General features: G+C 40.9%; 1 protein-coding gene across 1 annotated transcript; it reads left to right on the forward strand.

The window, feature by feature from the left end:
- The first annotated feature begins 321 nt into the window (after positions 1-321).
- On the forward strand, positions 322-16208 carry LOC124285305 (abasic site processing protein HMCES-like). Its single transcript, XM_046721514.1, is given in 11 exon segments — positions 322-468; positions 2136-2229; positions 2232-2275; positions 3146-3367; positions 5451-5536; positions 5934-6191; positions 6790-6851; positions 9177-9257; positions 10928-10993; positions 14958-15067; positions 15823-16208. Coding segments are annotated over 11 exon segments (1161 nt in total). The 5' UTR covers positions 322-448; the 3' UTR covers positions 15941-16208.
- Positions 16209-19799: the final 3591 nt, after the last annotated feature.

The following is a 19799-nucleotide window of genomic DNA, read 5'->3' on the forward strand; positions in this document are numbered from 1 at the left end:
TAAATTAAAATTGATATAGATTGCTTTTAATTAACATTACTGACACTGAAATAACTATTATTTGTTACAAAAATGGAGTTATTTATTTCTCTATTCCAAACATCCGGTTCGCCCACTAAGTCAAAATCGCACAAAGTTTCCCTTTGGCAGTCGAAGATTTTGGCGGGAAAATTGCCTGAATAATATATGTAAATGACTTATTTTGCATTCGTTGACTATAGTCTAAGGGAGGCAACTGTCATAGCGAATGATTATTCATCTGTTTACATGTTCGGCTTGCATAGTTCACGAAATTGCGATACCATTCTCTGCGTAAATATACACTTGAAGGGAGATAACCGCTGCCGGAGATTCTCAGCAGTGGTTGTTTCAAATATTTCTGTCTTTTCGGACAGGAAAACTGTTGATTTGACATCTTTTGTGGACGACAGGAAATACGTCTTGTACAATGTGCGGTAGAACCGCTTGGTAAGGACCCACGTGCGATTGTCACGTTTAGACAAGCGATTACTAACCGAATATTATTTGATTTCAGTTCAGATTGTTCAGTGTCGCTTAATTTCGTTACAAAACGTTACAATGTGTCTTTGACACACTGTGCCTACATTTCGTTGTACAGCGTATTCGATGTGTCATAAATTTTGAATATGATACTTGTATTTGCACCATATTGAATAATACCGATGTTATCGAACACACTGGGGATTATATAACACGGTCATGTGTTAAAAGCGGACTCTGTCAATACAGAACTGTCATTCTATTGATAGTCATGCATGTTCCGTTAGTCAATACACTGGTGTCAGAGTACCGCGAACATTTAAACCGGCATCAATGTCCTGAACATCTGAATATTGGCAGTTTATTTTGGATCCACTCTCTGAATTCCTCCTTGTGAATCGGTATTGTTTTCTGATCTTGTGATCTTGATAAGTTTTTGAAGGAATTGTGTCAAGAGATTGGTTGTACACCCTATCAGCAATTTTCCAGTAAGATCCTGGCGTGAGACATAAGAAGTTATAGTTTGGCATGAAATGCATGTGGACCCGTTTTTTTGTAAATATCTCTTCATCCAATGACCCAATCAATCTCAAACTGTGCAAGTGGATGTTTTGTCAGACAACCTAATCACATTGTAAATCACCGATTTTATGCATTTGTATTAAAGAATCTGTCTATGTAACTGTCAACAAAATAAACAGCAGACCGCAGACTGCTTGCAGAGGGAGGGAGCCAATGACCTGTAACAGCGTCAGTGTTGGGTCATAAAGGTCAACGTTCGTCAATGTAGGTCAGCTATGTACGTTTCATGTAATCCGACACCTTATAAATCGGTTTGCTACGTTTGCTCTCTTTTAAAAAAAATTCAACACATTTCTAATTAAACGTTTAGCATCATCTGAATAAGCTTTCATGATGACAGCTAGAAGTAGTCAATGTGAATGATCCAAACGGTCTATCACTGTGCAGTGCACAGGTAACTATCATGAACTGCACGTGCATTTACCTTTATGACCCAACACTGCCGCTGTTACAGGTCATTGGCTCCCTCCCTCTGCAAGCAGTCTGCGGTCTGCTGTTTATTTTGTTGACAGTTACATAGACAGATTCTTTAATACAAATGCATAAAATCGGTGATTTACAATGTGATTAGGTTGTCTGACAAAACATCCACTTGCACAGTTTGAGATTGATTGGATCATTGGATGAAGAGATATTTACAAAAAACGGGTCCACATGCATGTCATGCCAAACTATAGCTCTATGTATTGTACCCATTGGGAATCAAACACTTTGGCCATTTTATTACTCCACTGCATGTGTGAATCTGTAACAAGAGTTCAGCTGGGAAACCTTATTTATGTTATGTAAGATTGACACACTTCTGCATGAACAGCAATAGGAGAACTTGGATGAGTTTAGCATTCTTCACTGATTGGCTGGAGCAGTTGCGCATACACATGCATTCAGTGATTCACATATGTGATCAGTGTGAATTGAACCCGTGCTTTCCTTTATGATTTTCCTCTGAACCATTTCAAGCGTGATGGTAGTTAAAACAAAGTCAACTCTCTAAAGGTCAGTCATATTGATTCAGATGTTACACATACATAAATATAAGTTTTTGTTTCCAGTGCTCTTGCCCCCGATGATATTGTTGGTAGATGTACCTATCAGCGCCGGTCATCAGGGCAACGAGAAAAGCCAGTTTGGCGTGACCCCCAGGAGGCCAGAAGTACTACCCATCACACAACATCGCCCCAGCCTCACACACGTAACAACCCTTTTGTTCATTCATATCAACATTAACTCATGATAGTTTGAATTCCTGAGGCATTCTTGATACTTATTATCATGAGTTCAAATCCCAGATTCACTTGGTTATGTTTCTAGTTTCGTCAGTGCCATGCCGATACTTTTTAATTTTACCAAAGTAGTAAATGTCCTTGACTTTCATCAGCTTCCGGGTGGAAAATGTCCTGCTTCCACCTGCGGTCACCCACAATGCCTACAAAATCGTACGGAGCATTTTTTACTTTATCGTACGGCGCCTGCAGCAAATGTGATCCGTGTCTTTTGAGTGAGTGAGTGAGTTGTGTCAACCAAGTCAGCGAACCTTACCAATCGATCCCGTTAGTCACCCGGACCTTCACGGGTGCCAGGTCTTATGAAAACTCACTCACTCACTGGCTCAATAACTAGACTTAATAATTAGTGCTCATGCTGTTGATCATTTGATTGTCTGGTCAAAGCATGATTATTTACAGGCCATCGTCGTAATGCTGGAATATTGCTGAGGGCAGCATTAAACAACAAACAAACATAAAACTAACAATTAGTGGCATGTTTGAAGCCATGACATTGTCTCTATTAGTTAGGTAATACTTCGGTGTGGGAGGTATCGTAGTATGCTAGTTTGAAGCCATGACATTGTAGTAATAATTGTTCAGGGGTAGTGCTTGTTCAGGGAGTGCCCGATGTATACTTCCAAAAGTGCTTGCAACAACTAGCTTACCTAGCTAACCCTTGTCTCAAATCATAGTGATAAGACCTTAAACCTCACATGGTGTACATCACCTCTCGCAGGAGAAAGAAGAAAGGAAAACATATTTTCTTTTCATCATTAAATGTTGTTATATTTCAGACCAGTCTTGCTGTCGAGCAGGCACTATGGGAGTGAGCTGGAGGGTGTGGCCGAGCCTGTGATCCAGCCAATGAAATGGGGTCTGACCCCATCCTGGCACAAGGGGGATCCTTACAAGGTTGAATATGAGACTAACAACTGCCGGGCTGAAGGCATGCTGACCAAACGCATGTATAAAGTACCGCTGGAGAAGGGGCGCAGATGTGTCATTCTGGCTGAAGGGTAGGTGATGGGGTACTGAGGTAGAAGGGTAGGTGATCGGGTACTCAGGCAGAAGGGTAGGTGATGGGGTACTCAGGCAGAAGGGTAGGTGATGGGGTACTCAGGCTGAAGGATGGGAGGTGTGTTATTGTGTCCAAAGGGTGGGAGATGTATTATTGTGTCCAAAGGGTGGGAGATGTGTTATTGTGTCCAAAGGGTGGGGTGGGAGATGTGTTATTGTGTCCAAAGGGTGGGAGATGTGTTATTGTGTCCAAAGGGTGGGAGATGAGATGTGTTATTGTGTCCAAAGGGTGTGAGATGTGTTATTGTGTCCAAAGGGTGTGAGATGTGTTATTGTGTCCAAAGGGTGGGAGATGTGTTATTGTGTCCAAAGGGTGGGAGATGTGTTATTGTGTCAGAAGGGTGTGAGAAGATTGTGTTGATTGTGTGCTATTGTGATAGGTGTGAGATGTGCTATTGTGTCAGAAGGGTGTGAGATGTGCTATTGTGTCAGAAGGGTGTGAGTGTCATGTGCTATTGTGTCAGAAGGGTGTGGAGATGTGCTATTGTGTCAGAAGGGTGTGAGATGTGTTATTGTGTCAGAAGGGTGTGAGATGTGCTATTGTGTCAGAAGGGTGAGATGTGTTATTGTGTCAGAAGGGTGTGAGATGTGCTATTGTGTCAGAAGGGTGTGAGATGTGTTATTGTGTCAGAAGGGTGTGAGATGTGCTATTGTGTCAGAAGGGTGTGAGATGTGCTATTGTGTCAGAAGGGTGTGATGTGTTATTGTGTCAGAAGGTGTGTGAGTAAAGTATTGTGTGCCTATTGTGTCAGAAGGATTGAGAGATGTGTCATTCTGGCTGAAGGGTAGATGTGTTATTGTGAAGGGTGGGAGATGGGTTACTGTGTTGAAGGGTGGGTGATGTGATATTGTCAGGCAGAAGGGTAGGTGATGGGGTACTCAGTGTCAGAAGGATGGGAGGTGTGTTATTGTGTCCAAAGGCGGGAGATGTATTATTGTGTCCAAAGGGTGGGAGATGTGTTATTGTGTCCAAAGGGGTGGGAGATGTGTTATTGTGTCCAAAGGGTGGGAGATGGGTTATTGTGTCCAAAGGGTGTGAGATGTGTTATTGTGTCCAAAGGGTGGGAGATGTGTTATTGTGTCCAAAGGGTGTGAGATGTGTTATTGTGTCCAAAGGGTGGAAGATGTGTTATTGTGTCCAAAGGGTGTCCAGAAGGGTGTGGGAGATGTGCTATTGTGTCAGAAGGGTGTGATATGTGTTATTGTGTCAGAAGGGTGTGAGATGTGCTATTGTGTCAGAAGGGTGTGAGATGTGCTATTGTGTCAGAAGGGTGTGAGATGTTATTGTGTCAAAAGGTGTGAGATGTGTTATTGTGTCAGAAGGGTGTGAGATGTGCTATTGTGTCAGAAGGATGTGAGATGTGTTATTGTGTCAGAAGGGTGAGAGATGTGCTATTGTGTCAGAAGGATGGGAGATGTGCTATTGTGTCAGAAGGGTGAGAGATGTGTTATTGTGTCAGGTCGGTGGAGGTGTTATTGAGATGTGGGAGATGTGCTATTGTGTCAGAAGGATGTGAGATGTGCTATTGTGTCAGAAGGGTGCGAGATGTGCTATTGTGTGCAAAGGGTGTGAGATGTGTTATTGTGTCAGAAGGGTGCGAGAGATGTGTTATTGATGTTATTGTGTGCAAAGGGTGTGAGATGTGTTATTGTGTCAGGAGGGTGTGAGATGTGCTATTGTGTCAGAAGGGTGTGAGATGTGCTATTGTGTCAAAAGGGTGTGAGATGTGTTATTGTGTCAGAAGGGTGTGAGATGTGCTATTGTGTCAGAGGGATGGGAGATGTGCTATTGTGTCAGAAGGGTGAGAGATGTGTTATTGTGTCCGAAGGGTGGGAGGTTTGTTATTGTGTTCGAAGAGTGGGAGATGTGCTATTGTTTCAGAAGGATGGGAGATGTGTTATTGTGTCAGAAGGATGGGAGATGTGTTATTGTGTCAGAAGGATGGGAGATGTGTTATTGTGGAAGGTTTGTATTATTCATACAGAAATGTGTTATTCAATAAAACTGAAACTATTTTTCAGATTTTTTGAATGGAAAAGGAGTGAAAAGGTGAAGCAACCATATTACATCTACTTTCCTAAGTCTGATGGTGAAGGAGAGGTGAAAGGTCAGATATCACTGAAACCATGAACTGTTCCGATTAAAATTAATCAATAATTTTAATAATCAATAAAACAGAGACACCTGAGTGGTTAGTGTGTTCAGGCTTGGAGACTAGGTCATCATGACCTGAATGCAGGAGGCAGTGCTCATTTTATCAACCACTGGTTTGATGGGTGGCTACGTGAAATAGCTTGAGTATTGCAGACTAAGACTTACCAACTTACAAGCAAGGAGTCATTTATTATTGTCTTAATAATAAAACTCTCACATCTTTTGGATCACATTTGTACTCACACTATCAGCCTCGGACTGGACGTCTGCTGCAAAGTGGTGTGACTATGACAACATCCATCACAGTGACTAGTCCTTTCAACGCTTTCAGATGTATTTTTCTTCTGCAGAAGAGAAGCCAGACATCAAATCTGAAATAAAAATGGAATCCATCTCGGTGAAGACGGAAGTCAAGTTAGAACCAGCAGAGTCACAACTGTTGGAAAAAATCAAACAAGAAGATGGTGTTACACAGGTGAAATCAGAGGTGAACTCTGAGGTGAAAGCAGAGGTGAAGTCCGAGGTGAAGGTCGAGAGAGACGTGAAGGCAGACCCGGAGGAGGGCAATCTCAAGTCAGTGGCGAATTCAGAGAGCAATAACAATGGAGGTAAACCTTTCCACAATATACTGTGTCAGTGTACCCTCGGACACTTGAAAAACGTTACAACTGTCTACACTAAACATTTCTAATGCTCACATTAATTGTATTATTCCAAATCTTATTTTGAGTGATTTTAACCTTTGGCAACTGACAGCTTTTGTCCAGACTATAGTTAGTAAATCACTCATACCATAACGGTAGGGTAGCCTAGCGGTTAAAGCTTTCACTCGTCACGCTGAAGACCCAGGTTCGATTCCCTACATGGGTACAATGTGTGAAGCCCATTTCTGGTGTCCCCTGCCATGTTATTGCTGGAATATTGTTAAAAGCGGCGTAAAACTTAACTCACTCACTCACCCATACCTTAACGATAATGAGAATTGTCATCTCAGATCACATACATTGCCACTAGTTGACATACACGCAGGAAGACTCTTTCATGCCTTTCACAATACCAAGTGCAATGCATTAATTGTTAGTGTCAGTGAATGAAGCGATTAACATACCTCCGTACCCTGTAGTAGTAGCAAGTACAAAGACCATGCTATCTTCAAACCCTGTAGAGAAATTCGATTTAGTACCTGCTGTTAAATTTGTTTCGCAGATTTAAGGGGAGACAAGTTGCTGACGATGGCTGGGGTGTTCGATGTGTGGAAGCCCCCAGATGTAAGTATCTGTGAGGGAGTTCAATGATAACCTACTGGCAATGAAGAATAGAGGGTTTGTCTTATTGAAGGGTCTTATCCCAGAAGAAGCACGCAGATTTTATTTAAGTTGCAAAGATGGTTGTCCATATATTGTCCACAGTCATCTTTCTGAGAAAGTGTTCCCACATAGTCAGTGTTTGACTGTTCCCACATACAGTGTTTCACTGTTCCCACATTGTCAGTGTTTGACTGTTGCCCCATACAGTCAGTGTTTGACTGTTCCCCCATACGGTCAGTGTTTCACTGTTCCCCCATACAGCCAGTGTTTGACTGTTGCCCCATACAGTGAGTGTTTGACTGTTCCTACATACCGCCAGTGAGTGTTTGACTGTTCCCTCATACAGTGAGTGTTTGACTGTTCCCACATAGTCAGTGTTTGACTGTTCCCACATACAGTCAGTGTTTGACTGTTCCTACCTACAGCCAGTGTTTGACTGTTCCCTCATACAGTGAGTGTTTGACTGTTCCCACATAGTCAGTGTTTGACTGTTCCCACATACAGTCAGTGTTTGACTGTTCCTACATACAGCCAGTGTTTGACTGTTCCCTCGTACAGTGAGTGTTTGACTGTTCCCACATACAGTCAGTGTTTGACTGTTCCCACATACAGTCAGTGTTTGACTGTTCCCACATAGTCAGTATTTGACTGTTCCCCCATACAGCCAAGGTTTGACTGTTCCCACATACAGTCAGTGTTTGACTGTTCCCACATACAGTCAGTGTTTGACTGTTCCCACATACAGGCAGTGTTTGACTGTTCCCACATACAGGCAGTGTTTGACTGTTCCACATAAAGTGAATTTTGGCTGTTCCAGGGAGGGCAGCTGTATTCCTACAGTGTCATCACAGTCGGCGCGTCACCTCGCCATGGCCTGGATTCATCACCGTATGCGGTAAGTTGTGTGTTCTGTGTTGGGAAGTATCCGAGAGATTTCTTCAACAATATCCAACTTCATCCTTATAAAATATGTGAAAATTGAATTTCTTCAAACATTCTGAAACAAAACTCTGAAACTGCATTGGCTAATGGTTCTTAAGGTTCAGTCTTCTTCCTGTCTTTATGCCCCGCCATATATGGCTGGGGGCATATAGGAGTTACCCTCCGTGTCCGTCCGTGCAGAAACAGGGAATGTACTCTATCCACTTCTCCTTAAAAAAACGCTCTGTGGAATTCAATGAACTTATACATGGGCTTTCTTGGGACTCTAATGGTGTGCATCTCATATTTTTTTTTTGTATTTTATTTTTTGTTTGTTGTAAGTTTAGAGACATTTGAACTTAGGTATATTTTGCTGAATTTCTCTATGATGATAGTGTAATAGGGAACCCTGTAGAAATTAGATTTTAGTACCTGCTGTTAAATTTGTTTCGCCCAGATTTAAGGGGAGACAAGTTGCTGGCGATGGCTGGGGTGTTCGATGTGTGGAAGCCCCAGATGTAAAAGTATCTGTGAGGGAGTTCAATGATAACCTACTGGCAATGAAGAATAAGAGGGTTTGTCTTATTGAAGGTCTTTATCCCAGAAGAAGCAGCGCCTATGAATTTTATTTAAGTTGCAAAGATGGTTGTCCATATATTGTCCACAGTCATCTTTCTGAGAAAGTGTTCCCACATAGTCAGTGTTTGACTGTTCCCACATACAGTGTTTCACTGTTCCCACATTGTCAGTGTTTGACTGTTGCCCCATACAGTCAGTGTTTGACTGTTCCCCCATACGGTCAGTGTTTCACTGTTCCCCCATACAGCCAGTGTTTGACTGTTGCCCCATACAGTGAGTGTTTGACTGTTCCTACATACCGCCAGTGTTTGACTGTTCCTTCATACAGTGAGTGTTTGACTGTTCCCACATAGTCAGTGTTTGACTGTTCCCACATACAGTCAGTGTTTGACTGTTCCTACCTACAGCCAGTGTTTGACTGTTCCCTCATACAGTGTTCTTACATAGTCAGTGTTTGACTGTTCCCACATAGTCAGTGTTTGACTGTTCCCACATACAGTCAGTGTTTGACTGTTCCTACATACAGCCAGTGTTTGACTGTTCCCTCGTACAGTGAGTGTTTGACTGTTCCCACATACAGTCAGTGTTTGACTGTTCCCACATAGTCAGTATTTGACTGTTCCCCCATACAGCCAAGGTTTGACTGTTCCCACATACAGTCAGTGTTTGACTGTTCCCACATACAGTCAGTGTTTGACTGTTCCCACATACAGGCAGTGTTTGACTGTTCCCACATACAGGCAGTGTTTGACTGTTCCACATAAAGTGAATTTTTGACTGTTCCAGGGAGGGGAGCCGCTGTATTCCTACAGTGTCATCACAGTCGACGCATCGCCCGCCATGGCCTGGATTCATCACCGTATGCCGGTAAGTTGTGTGTTCTGTGTTGGGAAGTATCCGAGAAAGTCGAGATTTCTTCAACAATATCCAACTTCATCCTTATAAAATATGTGAAAATTGAATTTCTTCAAACATTACGAAACAAAAACTCTGAAACTGCATTGGCTAATGGTTCTTAAGGTTCAGTCTTCTTCCTGTTTTTATGACCCCGCCATATATGGCTGGGGGCATATAGGGTTACCCTCCGTGTCCGTCCGTACGAAACAGGGAATGTACTCTATCCACTTCTCCACAAAAAACGCTCTGTGGAATTCAATGAACTTATACATGGGCTTTCTTGGGACTCTAATGGTGTGCATCTCATATTTTGTTTTTGTATTTTATTGTTTTTTTGTAAGTTTAGAGACATTTGAACTTAGGTACATTTTGCTGAATTTCTCTATGATGATAGTGTAATAGGGGATGAAGTCTATCCACTTCTCCACAAAAACTGCTCAACATAATTGAATGAACTTCTATATGTCTTTCGTAGGGACTCTAAAGGTGTGCGTTTCATAGTTTTTTATGCAATTTCTTAATTTTGTCACTTTTACAGATGTTTGAACTTAGTTGAATTTTGTTCTATTCAGCCTGTTCGTTCCATCCAACAGGGGGGTGTACGTTATCCACTTCTCCTCAAAAACTACTCTATGGAATTCATTTAGATTACACATGTGCTTTATAGGGACTCTAAAGGCGTGCATCTCATATTTTGATTTTGTATTTTATTTATTTTTCCAATTTTAATGCCGTTTGAACTTACATAAATTTTGTTGAATTTCTCTCTGAGTATAGTGTTATAGGGGATGAAGTCTTTCCACTTCTCCACAAAAGCTGCTCTACAGAATTGATTGAGCTTCTACGTGTGTTTCATTGGGACTCTAAAGGTGTGCATCTCATACCTTGTTCATCCAATTTCTTAATTTTGTCACTTCTACAGATGTTTGAACTTAGTTGAATTTGGTTCTATTCATCCTGTTCGTCCCATACAACAGGGGGAGTACTTTATCCACTTCTCCTCAAAAGCCACTGTACAAAACTCATTTAGCTTACATTTTATAGAGACTCTAAAGGTGTGCATTTCATACTTTGTATTTGTATTTTATAGTTTTTTGTATGTTTAAGAGACATTTGAACTTACATAAATTTTGTTGAATTTCTCTCTGATGATAGTGAAATAGGGGATTAAGTGTATCCACTTCTCCACAAAAACTGCTCAACAGAATTGATTAAGCTTATACATGTGTTTCATTGGGACTCGAAAGGTGTGCATCTCATAGTTGCATAGATGTTAATTGAACTTGTTCGTGAATTTTGTTCAATTATTGATCTTTATATGTCTTATGAATGTCAGCGGGGGCATCCGTGTCCTGGGACACAGTTTTTTCTTGTTTTAAGTTGTTACCAGTGTCCTACTAGTTACCAAGATCATTTAAGATGAGTTACATTACTCATTACAACTCTAGTTACATGTATTGGGATTTTCTTGTGGTGGAAGAACATCAGCCTCTGATCATGCTCAGAATACACACACACACACACACACACACACACACACACACACACACACACACACACACACACACACACACACACACACACACACACACACACACACACACACACACATTGAGCCTGATTTTCTGTGACGTGTGCAGGCTATTCTACAGACGGATGAAGACATTGAAGCATGGTTGGATTCCGACAACGTCCCGCTGCATAAAGTGAGTCTCCCTTGGTGAGCGAGTGAACGTTGTTTTATGGCTGATTCCATGTAGTGAGTGTTTGACGTTTCCCACACACTCTTTTCACCCTCCCATCATTCTTTCATTTTCTCCATTCATTCATTCACTCACTCACTCATTGTTCAATTTATGTTTTTTTCATTCAAACTGGAAATGCAGTGACAGAAGCATACTGTATTCACAATGGGGAAAAATAATAACAATTAAATATGTTGTTAGTAATTGTTAGTAAACTTACCTCTGGATTATGGTAGCCTTATTCCTGTGGATACACAGATACATAGATACATACAGAAAATCAAAAGAAATTTTAACACTAAGTCATAGCTATTCCGAGTGGTATACCTAATCTACCCCTGAGTTATCTCCCTTGATCCTGACGTCACTGTATTGTTCTCCTTGACCCCTTCATAATTTTTCTAAAACAACACATCTATGACATCTTCTAAGGATAATTTCGTGGGGGGCACAGGGTGGGAACTACTTCCCATAATCCAGAGGTAAGTTTACAAACAATTACTAACAATACATGTAATTGTTCCTAATTATAACGTAAACATTCCCTCTGGATTATGGCAGCCTGAATCCCAAGTAAGGAAGGAGGGGTACCCTTGGAAGATACTACCCTCTATACCACTAGCTGAGAGTTGATTACTCAACCTCCTAAGAATAACTATGACTTAGTCAGAGATAAATAATTTATCTCCAGTTTGGTCAGTAGCAGTGAGGGAATACATTCCCAGAGATGGTGAGTCTTCTAACTTCCCTCAGTTATGGTTGATATAATAGATATCATGATATTCCTAATCCGTAATAGTAGGGATTATATAATCCCTGACGCCATAAATCCGGATTACGATAGATTCCTATAAATGTATCATGATTCTCTCCGAATCCCAAAATATGTCATTAAACCTAATATTCCTTAAACTTATGACGTCACTTCCTGTTTGATGACGTTACTTTCGGTAAATATAACGTCATTCCAGATCCTTAAAGCAATCCCTAAGGATATTAGACTAATAACCGTCAGATTCCATTATATGATGTCACTTCCGGTTCTATGAAGTCACTTCCGGTCCTATTGACGTCACTTCTGGTGATATTTGACATCACTTCCGGAAATATGACGTCACTTCCGGTCTCATGACGTCACTTCCGGTTGATGACGTCACTTCCGGTGTCTCAACCTGAGCAAAAAATATATTTTCCAACCCGTTGCTATCAACCATAGCCGAGTAGTGAGAGACTCGGCCCATAATGTGCTCGGTTAGGAGATACCAATGAATACAATGATTCCTACCGTGGTATCTCCGGCCTACTGTAGGTTGTGTCTGATCCAATCCTGTAATCCTAGGCTTAGGTGTAACACCACCCCCCTCCCCCTTTTTCCCAGGGGCAGAGGCATGTGCTGCGCTGTCCACTAAAGGACCCAGTGGTGGAGACCCTCAAGAGAGGAAGCAACGTCTCTAAGATAGAAATGGATAAAAGTGTTAGATGATTTCCATTGGCGACTGGCAACTACTTGTTCCAACGGAACTGACGACCAAGCCACCAAAGATGAAGCCAAGGCTCTGATAACATGGGGAGATTAAAAGAGTCTTGATCCTGATCACAATATGCATAAGATATGGTTTTCTTGAACCAGGAGGAGATAGTATTCTTAGATATCTCAGAATCAACATTAGTTTAGCACGAAACGAACAATCGGTAATGATTGTGTCTAAATCTCAATGTAAGCTGCATCTACCAGCATAGCAGCTCAGATTGGGCACAAAAGTCTTGTCCTATCAGATCTATCATCTGATTATAACCTTCCGAAGTTTTAATGGATATAAAATCTATAGCATGTAAATCGGATACTCTGGATGCTGTAACAAAAACTAGGAGGAATGCCATCTTAAATGATAGGAACTTGAGTGAAGTGTCCTGCATTGGTTGATATGGTGACTCTTGGAGAGATTGTATTACCAAGATAAAACCCAAAAAAAAATTAGGAAAAATATGTCCCCTAATCTGGAAAACTGTAATCTTGTGAGAAAATGGGATCACACTGTCCCCTGTAATGATGGAATGACTCCTGATAATCTACACTGGATAGAAAAGAATGGGGGATCACACTCCTTGCTCTCCTCTACAGGATCCCTGTATGGGTGATAGGGAGTCCAAGACTCCTTGCTCTCCTCTACACTGGATAACTCGTCTCTACTTAGCATGGGGAGTCAAGACAAGACTCTCCTCTACACTGGATAACTTATCTCTACTAGCATCATCATACAAAGGCAGCCTCAATGGAACTAAATCAGATTGTGCCATAGCATTAGGCGTAGAAAACTGTCTGACATCAGCTGTAGGCCACGCTGGAACAACTGGGTATACAATACAACTGTGATGTTGAATCTTCTGCAAGAATCTTTTCCCAAAAAGAATTTGAGCGGTGGAACAATCGAAAGCTATCATCCCATGCCATGAGATGGTTTGATAAATTGTGAATGTCAAAATTTTGATAATTATGAGACCAGGTGTGAGAAATCCCTATCAAATATTGAAGCACTGGCGAGGGAAAGACCTATCCTATCAAGGATGACATGGGATTGTCAATTGCTATCTCCAGTCATGTAAGCAAGTCTTAGTTTGACAATATAATGAATATTGGAGATCACTTATCCTGCCGCGTTATGCAGTGAACGCAGACTTGCGAAATCACAAAAATAATTTCCCACACAGTGCCTAAACTTCTTACAGTGCCTCTCCAAAGGCGAGGTCACATTCCTCAAGAACGTACCTTGGTCAAATGAGAGAATCACTTTTTTAATTTGCTGTTGAAAAAACATGTGATAAAACTTAATTCCCTCTGTAGCGCACGACAAAATAACAACACGATGTTTACACCGTCCATTTTGAATGTATTAGCGCTCTGCCAATCAGCTTCATTCAATCCCAAGTAAATCCTATTTACCAACCAATGAAAAGAATCGTTTTATATTAGCTTAAACATGGCAGAAAGTAGGTCGACCAAATGACAGATGTTTTTAAAGAACATGGGATTGATGAAAATATTAAACTGACGACAGAATACACTGCCCAAGATCCGTAAGAAAGTAGAAGGATAATAGGCGCTTGTTAACAATAATAGATGTAATTTTATAACCATGTCCTTCCCATGTACGCAATGCACATGCACAATCAATGTTGACATATAACCTTTTATTAGTCATGCTGCCAAGAGCTAGAAATCTGAATAGTCACATGACTTATCCCACGGTGTACCCATTTACCCTGCTGGGTAAATAGAGACAATTGAATAAAGCCACCTGCCTGTATATGGTGAACTGGATATCGGTCTGGTTTCCAAACAAACGGTATATCGCACATGCCGTTCGTTATCAGGTTCCTACACCTGCCCTGACTACCTGAACTGCCCCAACCTTGTGAGGCAGCAGATTAATTTAAAACCATAGCTAGTCTCGAAAAAGCCGTGGTGATCCTAATTCAGTAATAATAATAATGAAGATAATACTGAAAATTATCGCAAAATCCAACCACAAAGTGAATGCTCAAACACGTACTATAAAGAAATGTTTGAGTTAATAGTGCAGTGAAAGAATGTAATCAACCATAATCCAGAGGGAATGTTTACGTTATAATTATCCTAGTTGCCGATATCAGCATATCATCCCATTGACTCATGACAATGACAACGACCATTACAACAGTGTTTCTGATGCAGTGAACGATGAATCGGGATGTGGCCGGATGTAAAATTAAGTTAGAACTCATGGGACAGAAACCCGGATTGTAGGTTCCTGCCATAAAGACACCAGTCGTGGTTCTTATTCAACATGGCCGCTTTGGCAGACATGTTGGTCACCTCGTTAGGGGCTTGTATAGTTTTCAAATTATCTGTCTTGGTATTGTGATAAAACATGTTCCATCTTTGCAGGCAATAGAGATGATTCACCCGATCGAAGGAGTGACCATGCATGCTGTGTCTCCCGTGGTCAACAACTCCCGGAATAAAACCCCTGACTGTGTCAAACCTTACGATCCAAAGTAAGTTAGTAGTATTGTGTACACTTGACATCTTCTAACCATGATGTTAGCCGCGGTCGCCAACAGGCAATGGTGTATTCTTCATCATTTGAGGTCATGAGATATTAAGATCGTAAGTGGAAACTAAAAACCGAGTGTATTTGGTTGATTGTGTGTTGTATCGAGCATGGGACATTGCTCAGAGCAATCACTGGTTAGTTTGATCCAAACTGGAATATTTACAGATAACTAGACCAGCTTCAAGGCTAAGTCTGGAGCAGATGTCAGCAAATATTGTATTTCACTGATAACAGGGCCAATAAAGAGGAAGACGTTGAAACAATATAAAATTTTCACAAAATGGCAATGTTTTTCTTATTCACCTGCCAAAAACACGTAGTTTTAAATCTAATCCATGTCACTGTCATATCATAGATAATCCATGTAACTGTCATGTCATAGATAATCCATGTCACTGTCATATCATGCTGATTGGGTGGGTTGGGGTAGCCTAGTGGTTAAAGCGTTGGCTCGTCACACTGAAGACCCGGGTTCGAATCCCTACATGGGTACAATGTGTGAAGCCCATTTCTGGTGTCCCCCGCCGTGATGTTGCTGGAATATTGCTAAAAGCGGCGTAAAACCAAACTCGGTCAGTCAGTCAGTCATCTGATTGTGAAGTTAAACAACAAACAAACACTAATCTGAGCTTGAGATATGATGTCATATTGATTCCAATAATGCTGGTTCAGGGACGATAGTGTTTGTCATTGCAGAAAACCAAAGACTACGGCTGCCAGCAGCTTTATGATGAACTGGCTGGGGAAGTCCAAAAGGTCGGACTCAGACACCGAGAAAACATCACCTGCAAAGAAACAGAAATCGGAGACCTAGTCACAAGTCACTTACAAAACAGATCTTTTATCTTTAACAAGCTGGGTTCACAAAGGATAATGGCACAAACATATGTTGAGATGGTAAAGAAAATCAAAAGAACTTCAAAATTAATGAAGGAAATCAAACAATTTGCACTTGGTGGGAATTTTGTGTTGGTAGAGCTGTGAGTTGATGGCCTGTTGTTTTCAGATAAAATATTTGTCAGTCGGTTTTGGAGGCCTGCTGATACATCCATTCCAAGCTGATGGCAGGCCATTTCACACAGTAAAATAGGAAATGTTAGGGATCTTAAACCAGTAATTGATGCCAGTCCTACATTTACTGTGTGAACTAGGCTTGACCATGTGGTGGTTCACAGTCCAGTCTTGCTACAATGTTAACTTGGAGTGTAAAGATCAGGGTGCCATTGTACAAAGCGATCTTAGCACTAAGGTGACCGTAACTTCCATACCTTAACATAGGCTTAAGGTAGCCTTAGCCAGGGCTCCAGATAATTTTTCAACATTAGGAGTACGTACTCCTTATATTTCCGAAAGAGGAGTACTGGAAAACCTCAAGAGTACGTTTAGAGTACTAGTTGGAGTATCAGTAATCTTGTGTTTCGTTTCATATAGGCACCACAACATTGCTACTCTTATGTAAACAGGTCAATAAATAATAAAACAATACTTTTAAAAACAAGAAGACAAAGTCATCAATATCCCCCGCAATAACTAAATACTCTTCAAGAATATGTCTACGAGTTATGATTATGTCAAATGTTTTGGCATGTATATAGCTACGTGTATATAGCTACGTGGAAGGAGAGTTCTGAAAGGTTTCAATGTTCTGCTCCAGAAAGGAGCACTACCACCAAATTCAGTTTAAGCCAACATTGTTGCCATGGAAACGCAAAAGAATATTTTATTCAGAAATCCAAAACTACCAAAAGGCACCAGTAGACCACCAGATCTATCTATGTGCCAAGTTTGGTGAAGACATATTGAAGACATATTGAACGGTTTTAGAGTTATGCTCCAGAAAAGACAAATGTGCGCGGACGGACAGAGTCCATTTTAATACCCCCTGCAAAACGGGAGTTAAAAATACGTTTGTAAATGATTCTAAGACCGTACACCATTGCTGTAGTGCATATCTGCTACGTTTTCTAAATTATTTCCTACCGTATCGTGCATATTTTATATCCGTACATACGCCGATATCGGCCCTTATCTGGAGCCCTGCTTAACGCTAAGGTTGTTTTGTACAATGGCACATTTTTATCAAATTTTTTGGTTACCTGTTTGTGAGGTGTTTTTGTAAGATGTGTTTTGTTACAGCTTGAGATTGACAAGAAGAGGATGACAATATATAACTGTAACAGATACTACGGTTCTGCATATGTTCATGTTTTACCATAAGTGTTCATTAATGTATTACTCCAGTTACCTGCATTTATTGTCTCACCAGTTTGTTGGAGGTGGTGTTTCATAGTGAACAACTGACATACAGTTTGTATGTACCAGTATTTCTTCCAAGGGGTTGACATTGTATATGTGACATTTGTCAAAAGCATTTATTTTAATAGAGTTTATTAAAAAGACTGTTACTTGTGTTTTGTTTCATCATATTGTGATGGGTTGTGCTGAAGTTGTGATATCCTGTCGTTCCATCTGTGAAATTACTTTTGAAGTATGAAGTGAAGACCTTCGTGAAGATCCGGGTTAGAATTGATCTTCAGTGACCCATGCTTGTCATAAGAGGCGACTAATGGGATCAGGTGGTCAAGCTCACTGACTTGGTTGGCACATGTCATCTTATCCCAGTTACGTAGATCAATGCTCATGCTGTTGATCACTGGTTTGTCTGGTCCAACCCGATTATTTACAGCTGGAGTATTGCTGAGAAACTATAATCACTCACTCACTCTAAGAAGTGACATGTTAAACTATAAAGGATGTTCAACACAATAATGGCTCTAATTGTTCAAGACCTTAAGATATGAAAGAAAAAGAACTGAAAATCTTTTAAAACATTCTCCAACACAAAAGGTCTAGTTTAAAATGTGTTGTGAAATGTGGACAGTATTTCAGCTAATCGATGGTGTGCTGGACTATACAATCCAGTGACTGACGTGAGCTACTGATCCCCCAGTTCCATTAGTCACCTCCGACAATATCATGGGATACTGAGCAGCAACCAGGGATGGTGGTGAGAGAAAGAGAATAGGGTTCAGATTTATTCATGCCAATCAAATTCTTAAATAATAAGCATCATCTTTGCACTCAAATCTAGACACCAGTGTTGGATCAATATTACCATCTCAGATCCTCACCATAGGTGATTATTTACAGGAATAATTGTTACTTAGCAGTATTCTAGGGCACGGCAATCGTAGCTGTATGAAGGTTGTAAGTCACACATGTTACAGCATAGGAGTTACGATAGTCGTAGCTCTATGATTGCTTTGCGAAACGGGGTCCGGCTTAGTTTAAATATATTTATATTTAGCTCTGCTTAATGCGAGTGAATACTATTTCTATGACTGCTTTCCTGCCCCGAAATGAAGCACATATGGTCTCACCCTAGGAAAGTGAGTTTGTTCATATGTGCACCTGGTTCACCTGGTAGAAAATGAGTATCTGGTGGGATAAGTCTTATGACTATTAAAATTCTAGTGCCTAACAGGCAGCTTGGGTTAACCAGGGTAATAATGTGTCAGCGCCATGGAAACAGGCACTTTATAAATAACCATTATTATTATTTTACCGCATCAGCAATTTTGACCTTTGTGCTCTTGTATTTAAAAGCAGGCTGTAAGTATTTAAGTGTTGACCAGGCAAACCAGTGATATATACAGCTCATCACCCTTCATGACCACTGGGGATGTTCCTTAAACAGCAGCATTTCAGTCATATGTTGCCCAAATAGTTGGTTCTGTACCACAATTTAGTGGTTGATATTGTGAACACATATATATAGAGGATATTATATGAGTGCCCATGTCATACTGTGTTTACGACACGAGTGCCTAAATGTTGGTATTTCCCGTTTCGCTCGGGATATACCGATATTTAGGCACAAGTGTCATAAACATAGTATGATATGGGCACTCTGTTTATTACCGAAGTCGTCAAATTGAGGAAAATAAACCCAAATCTACTTTCAAACACAGGCTGGCTACTTGCCGTCGCCGCATGTAGAACACAACGTCACAGAAGAAACGTGACGTCATAGCATTGTTCATGACGTCACATCACCATGACAAAGTGATATTTTGCCCTAGGGCATCGTATGAAAAATATGAACCCCGATATGTTCGCCCTCGTAGGTAATAAAATAAAATATGTACTACAACATAGTGGTTGATATAATGGGCAACTCTCTATGCTGTTGGGTGTGATAACGTGATACCATGCTATCAACCAAGCTGATCCGTGTTGCTGTTGGATGCGATAACGTGATACCATGCTATCAACCAAGCTGATCCGTGTTGCTGTTGGGTGTGATAACGTGATACCATGCTATCAACCAAGCTAATCCGTGTTGCTGTTGGGTGTGATAACATGATACCATGCTATCAACCAAGCTGATCCGTGTTGCTGTTGGGTGTGATAACGTGATACCATGCTATCAACCAAGCTGATCAACCATGATACCATGCTATCAACCAAGCTGATCCGTGTTGCTGTTGGGTGTGATAACATGATACCTTGCTATCAACCAAGCTGATCCGTGTTGCTGTTGGGTGTGATAACGTGATACCATGCTATCAACCAAGCTGATACGTGTTGCTGCCGGGACCTATTTTTACGAGGAATCTTCTCAGGGTTGTGATAATGGATCAACTGGATAAATACAAAATGTGGAGACAAAC

This window comes from Haliotis rubra, unplaced genomic scaffold, assembly GCF_003918875.1.
Source record: "Haliotis rubra isolate DU_JTF1 unplaced genomic scaffold, ASM391887v1 Scf358, whole genome shotgun sequence".
NCBI lineage: Eukaryota > Metazoa > Mollusca > Gastropoda > Lepetellida > Haliotidae > Haliotis > Haliotis rubra.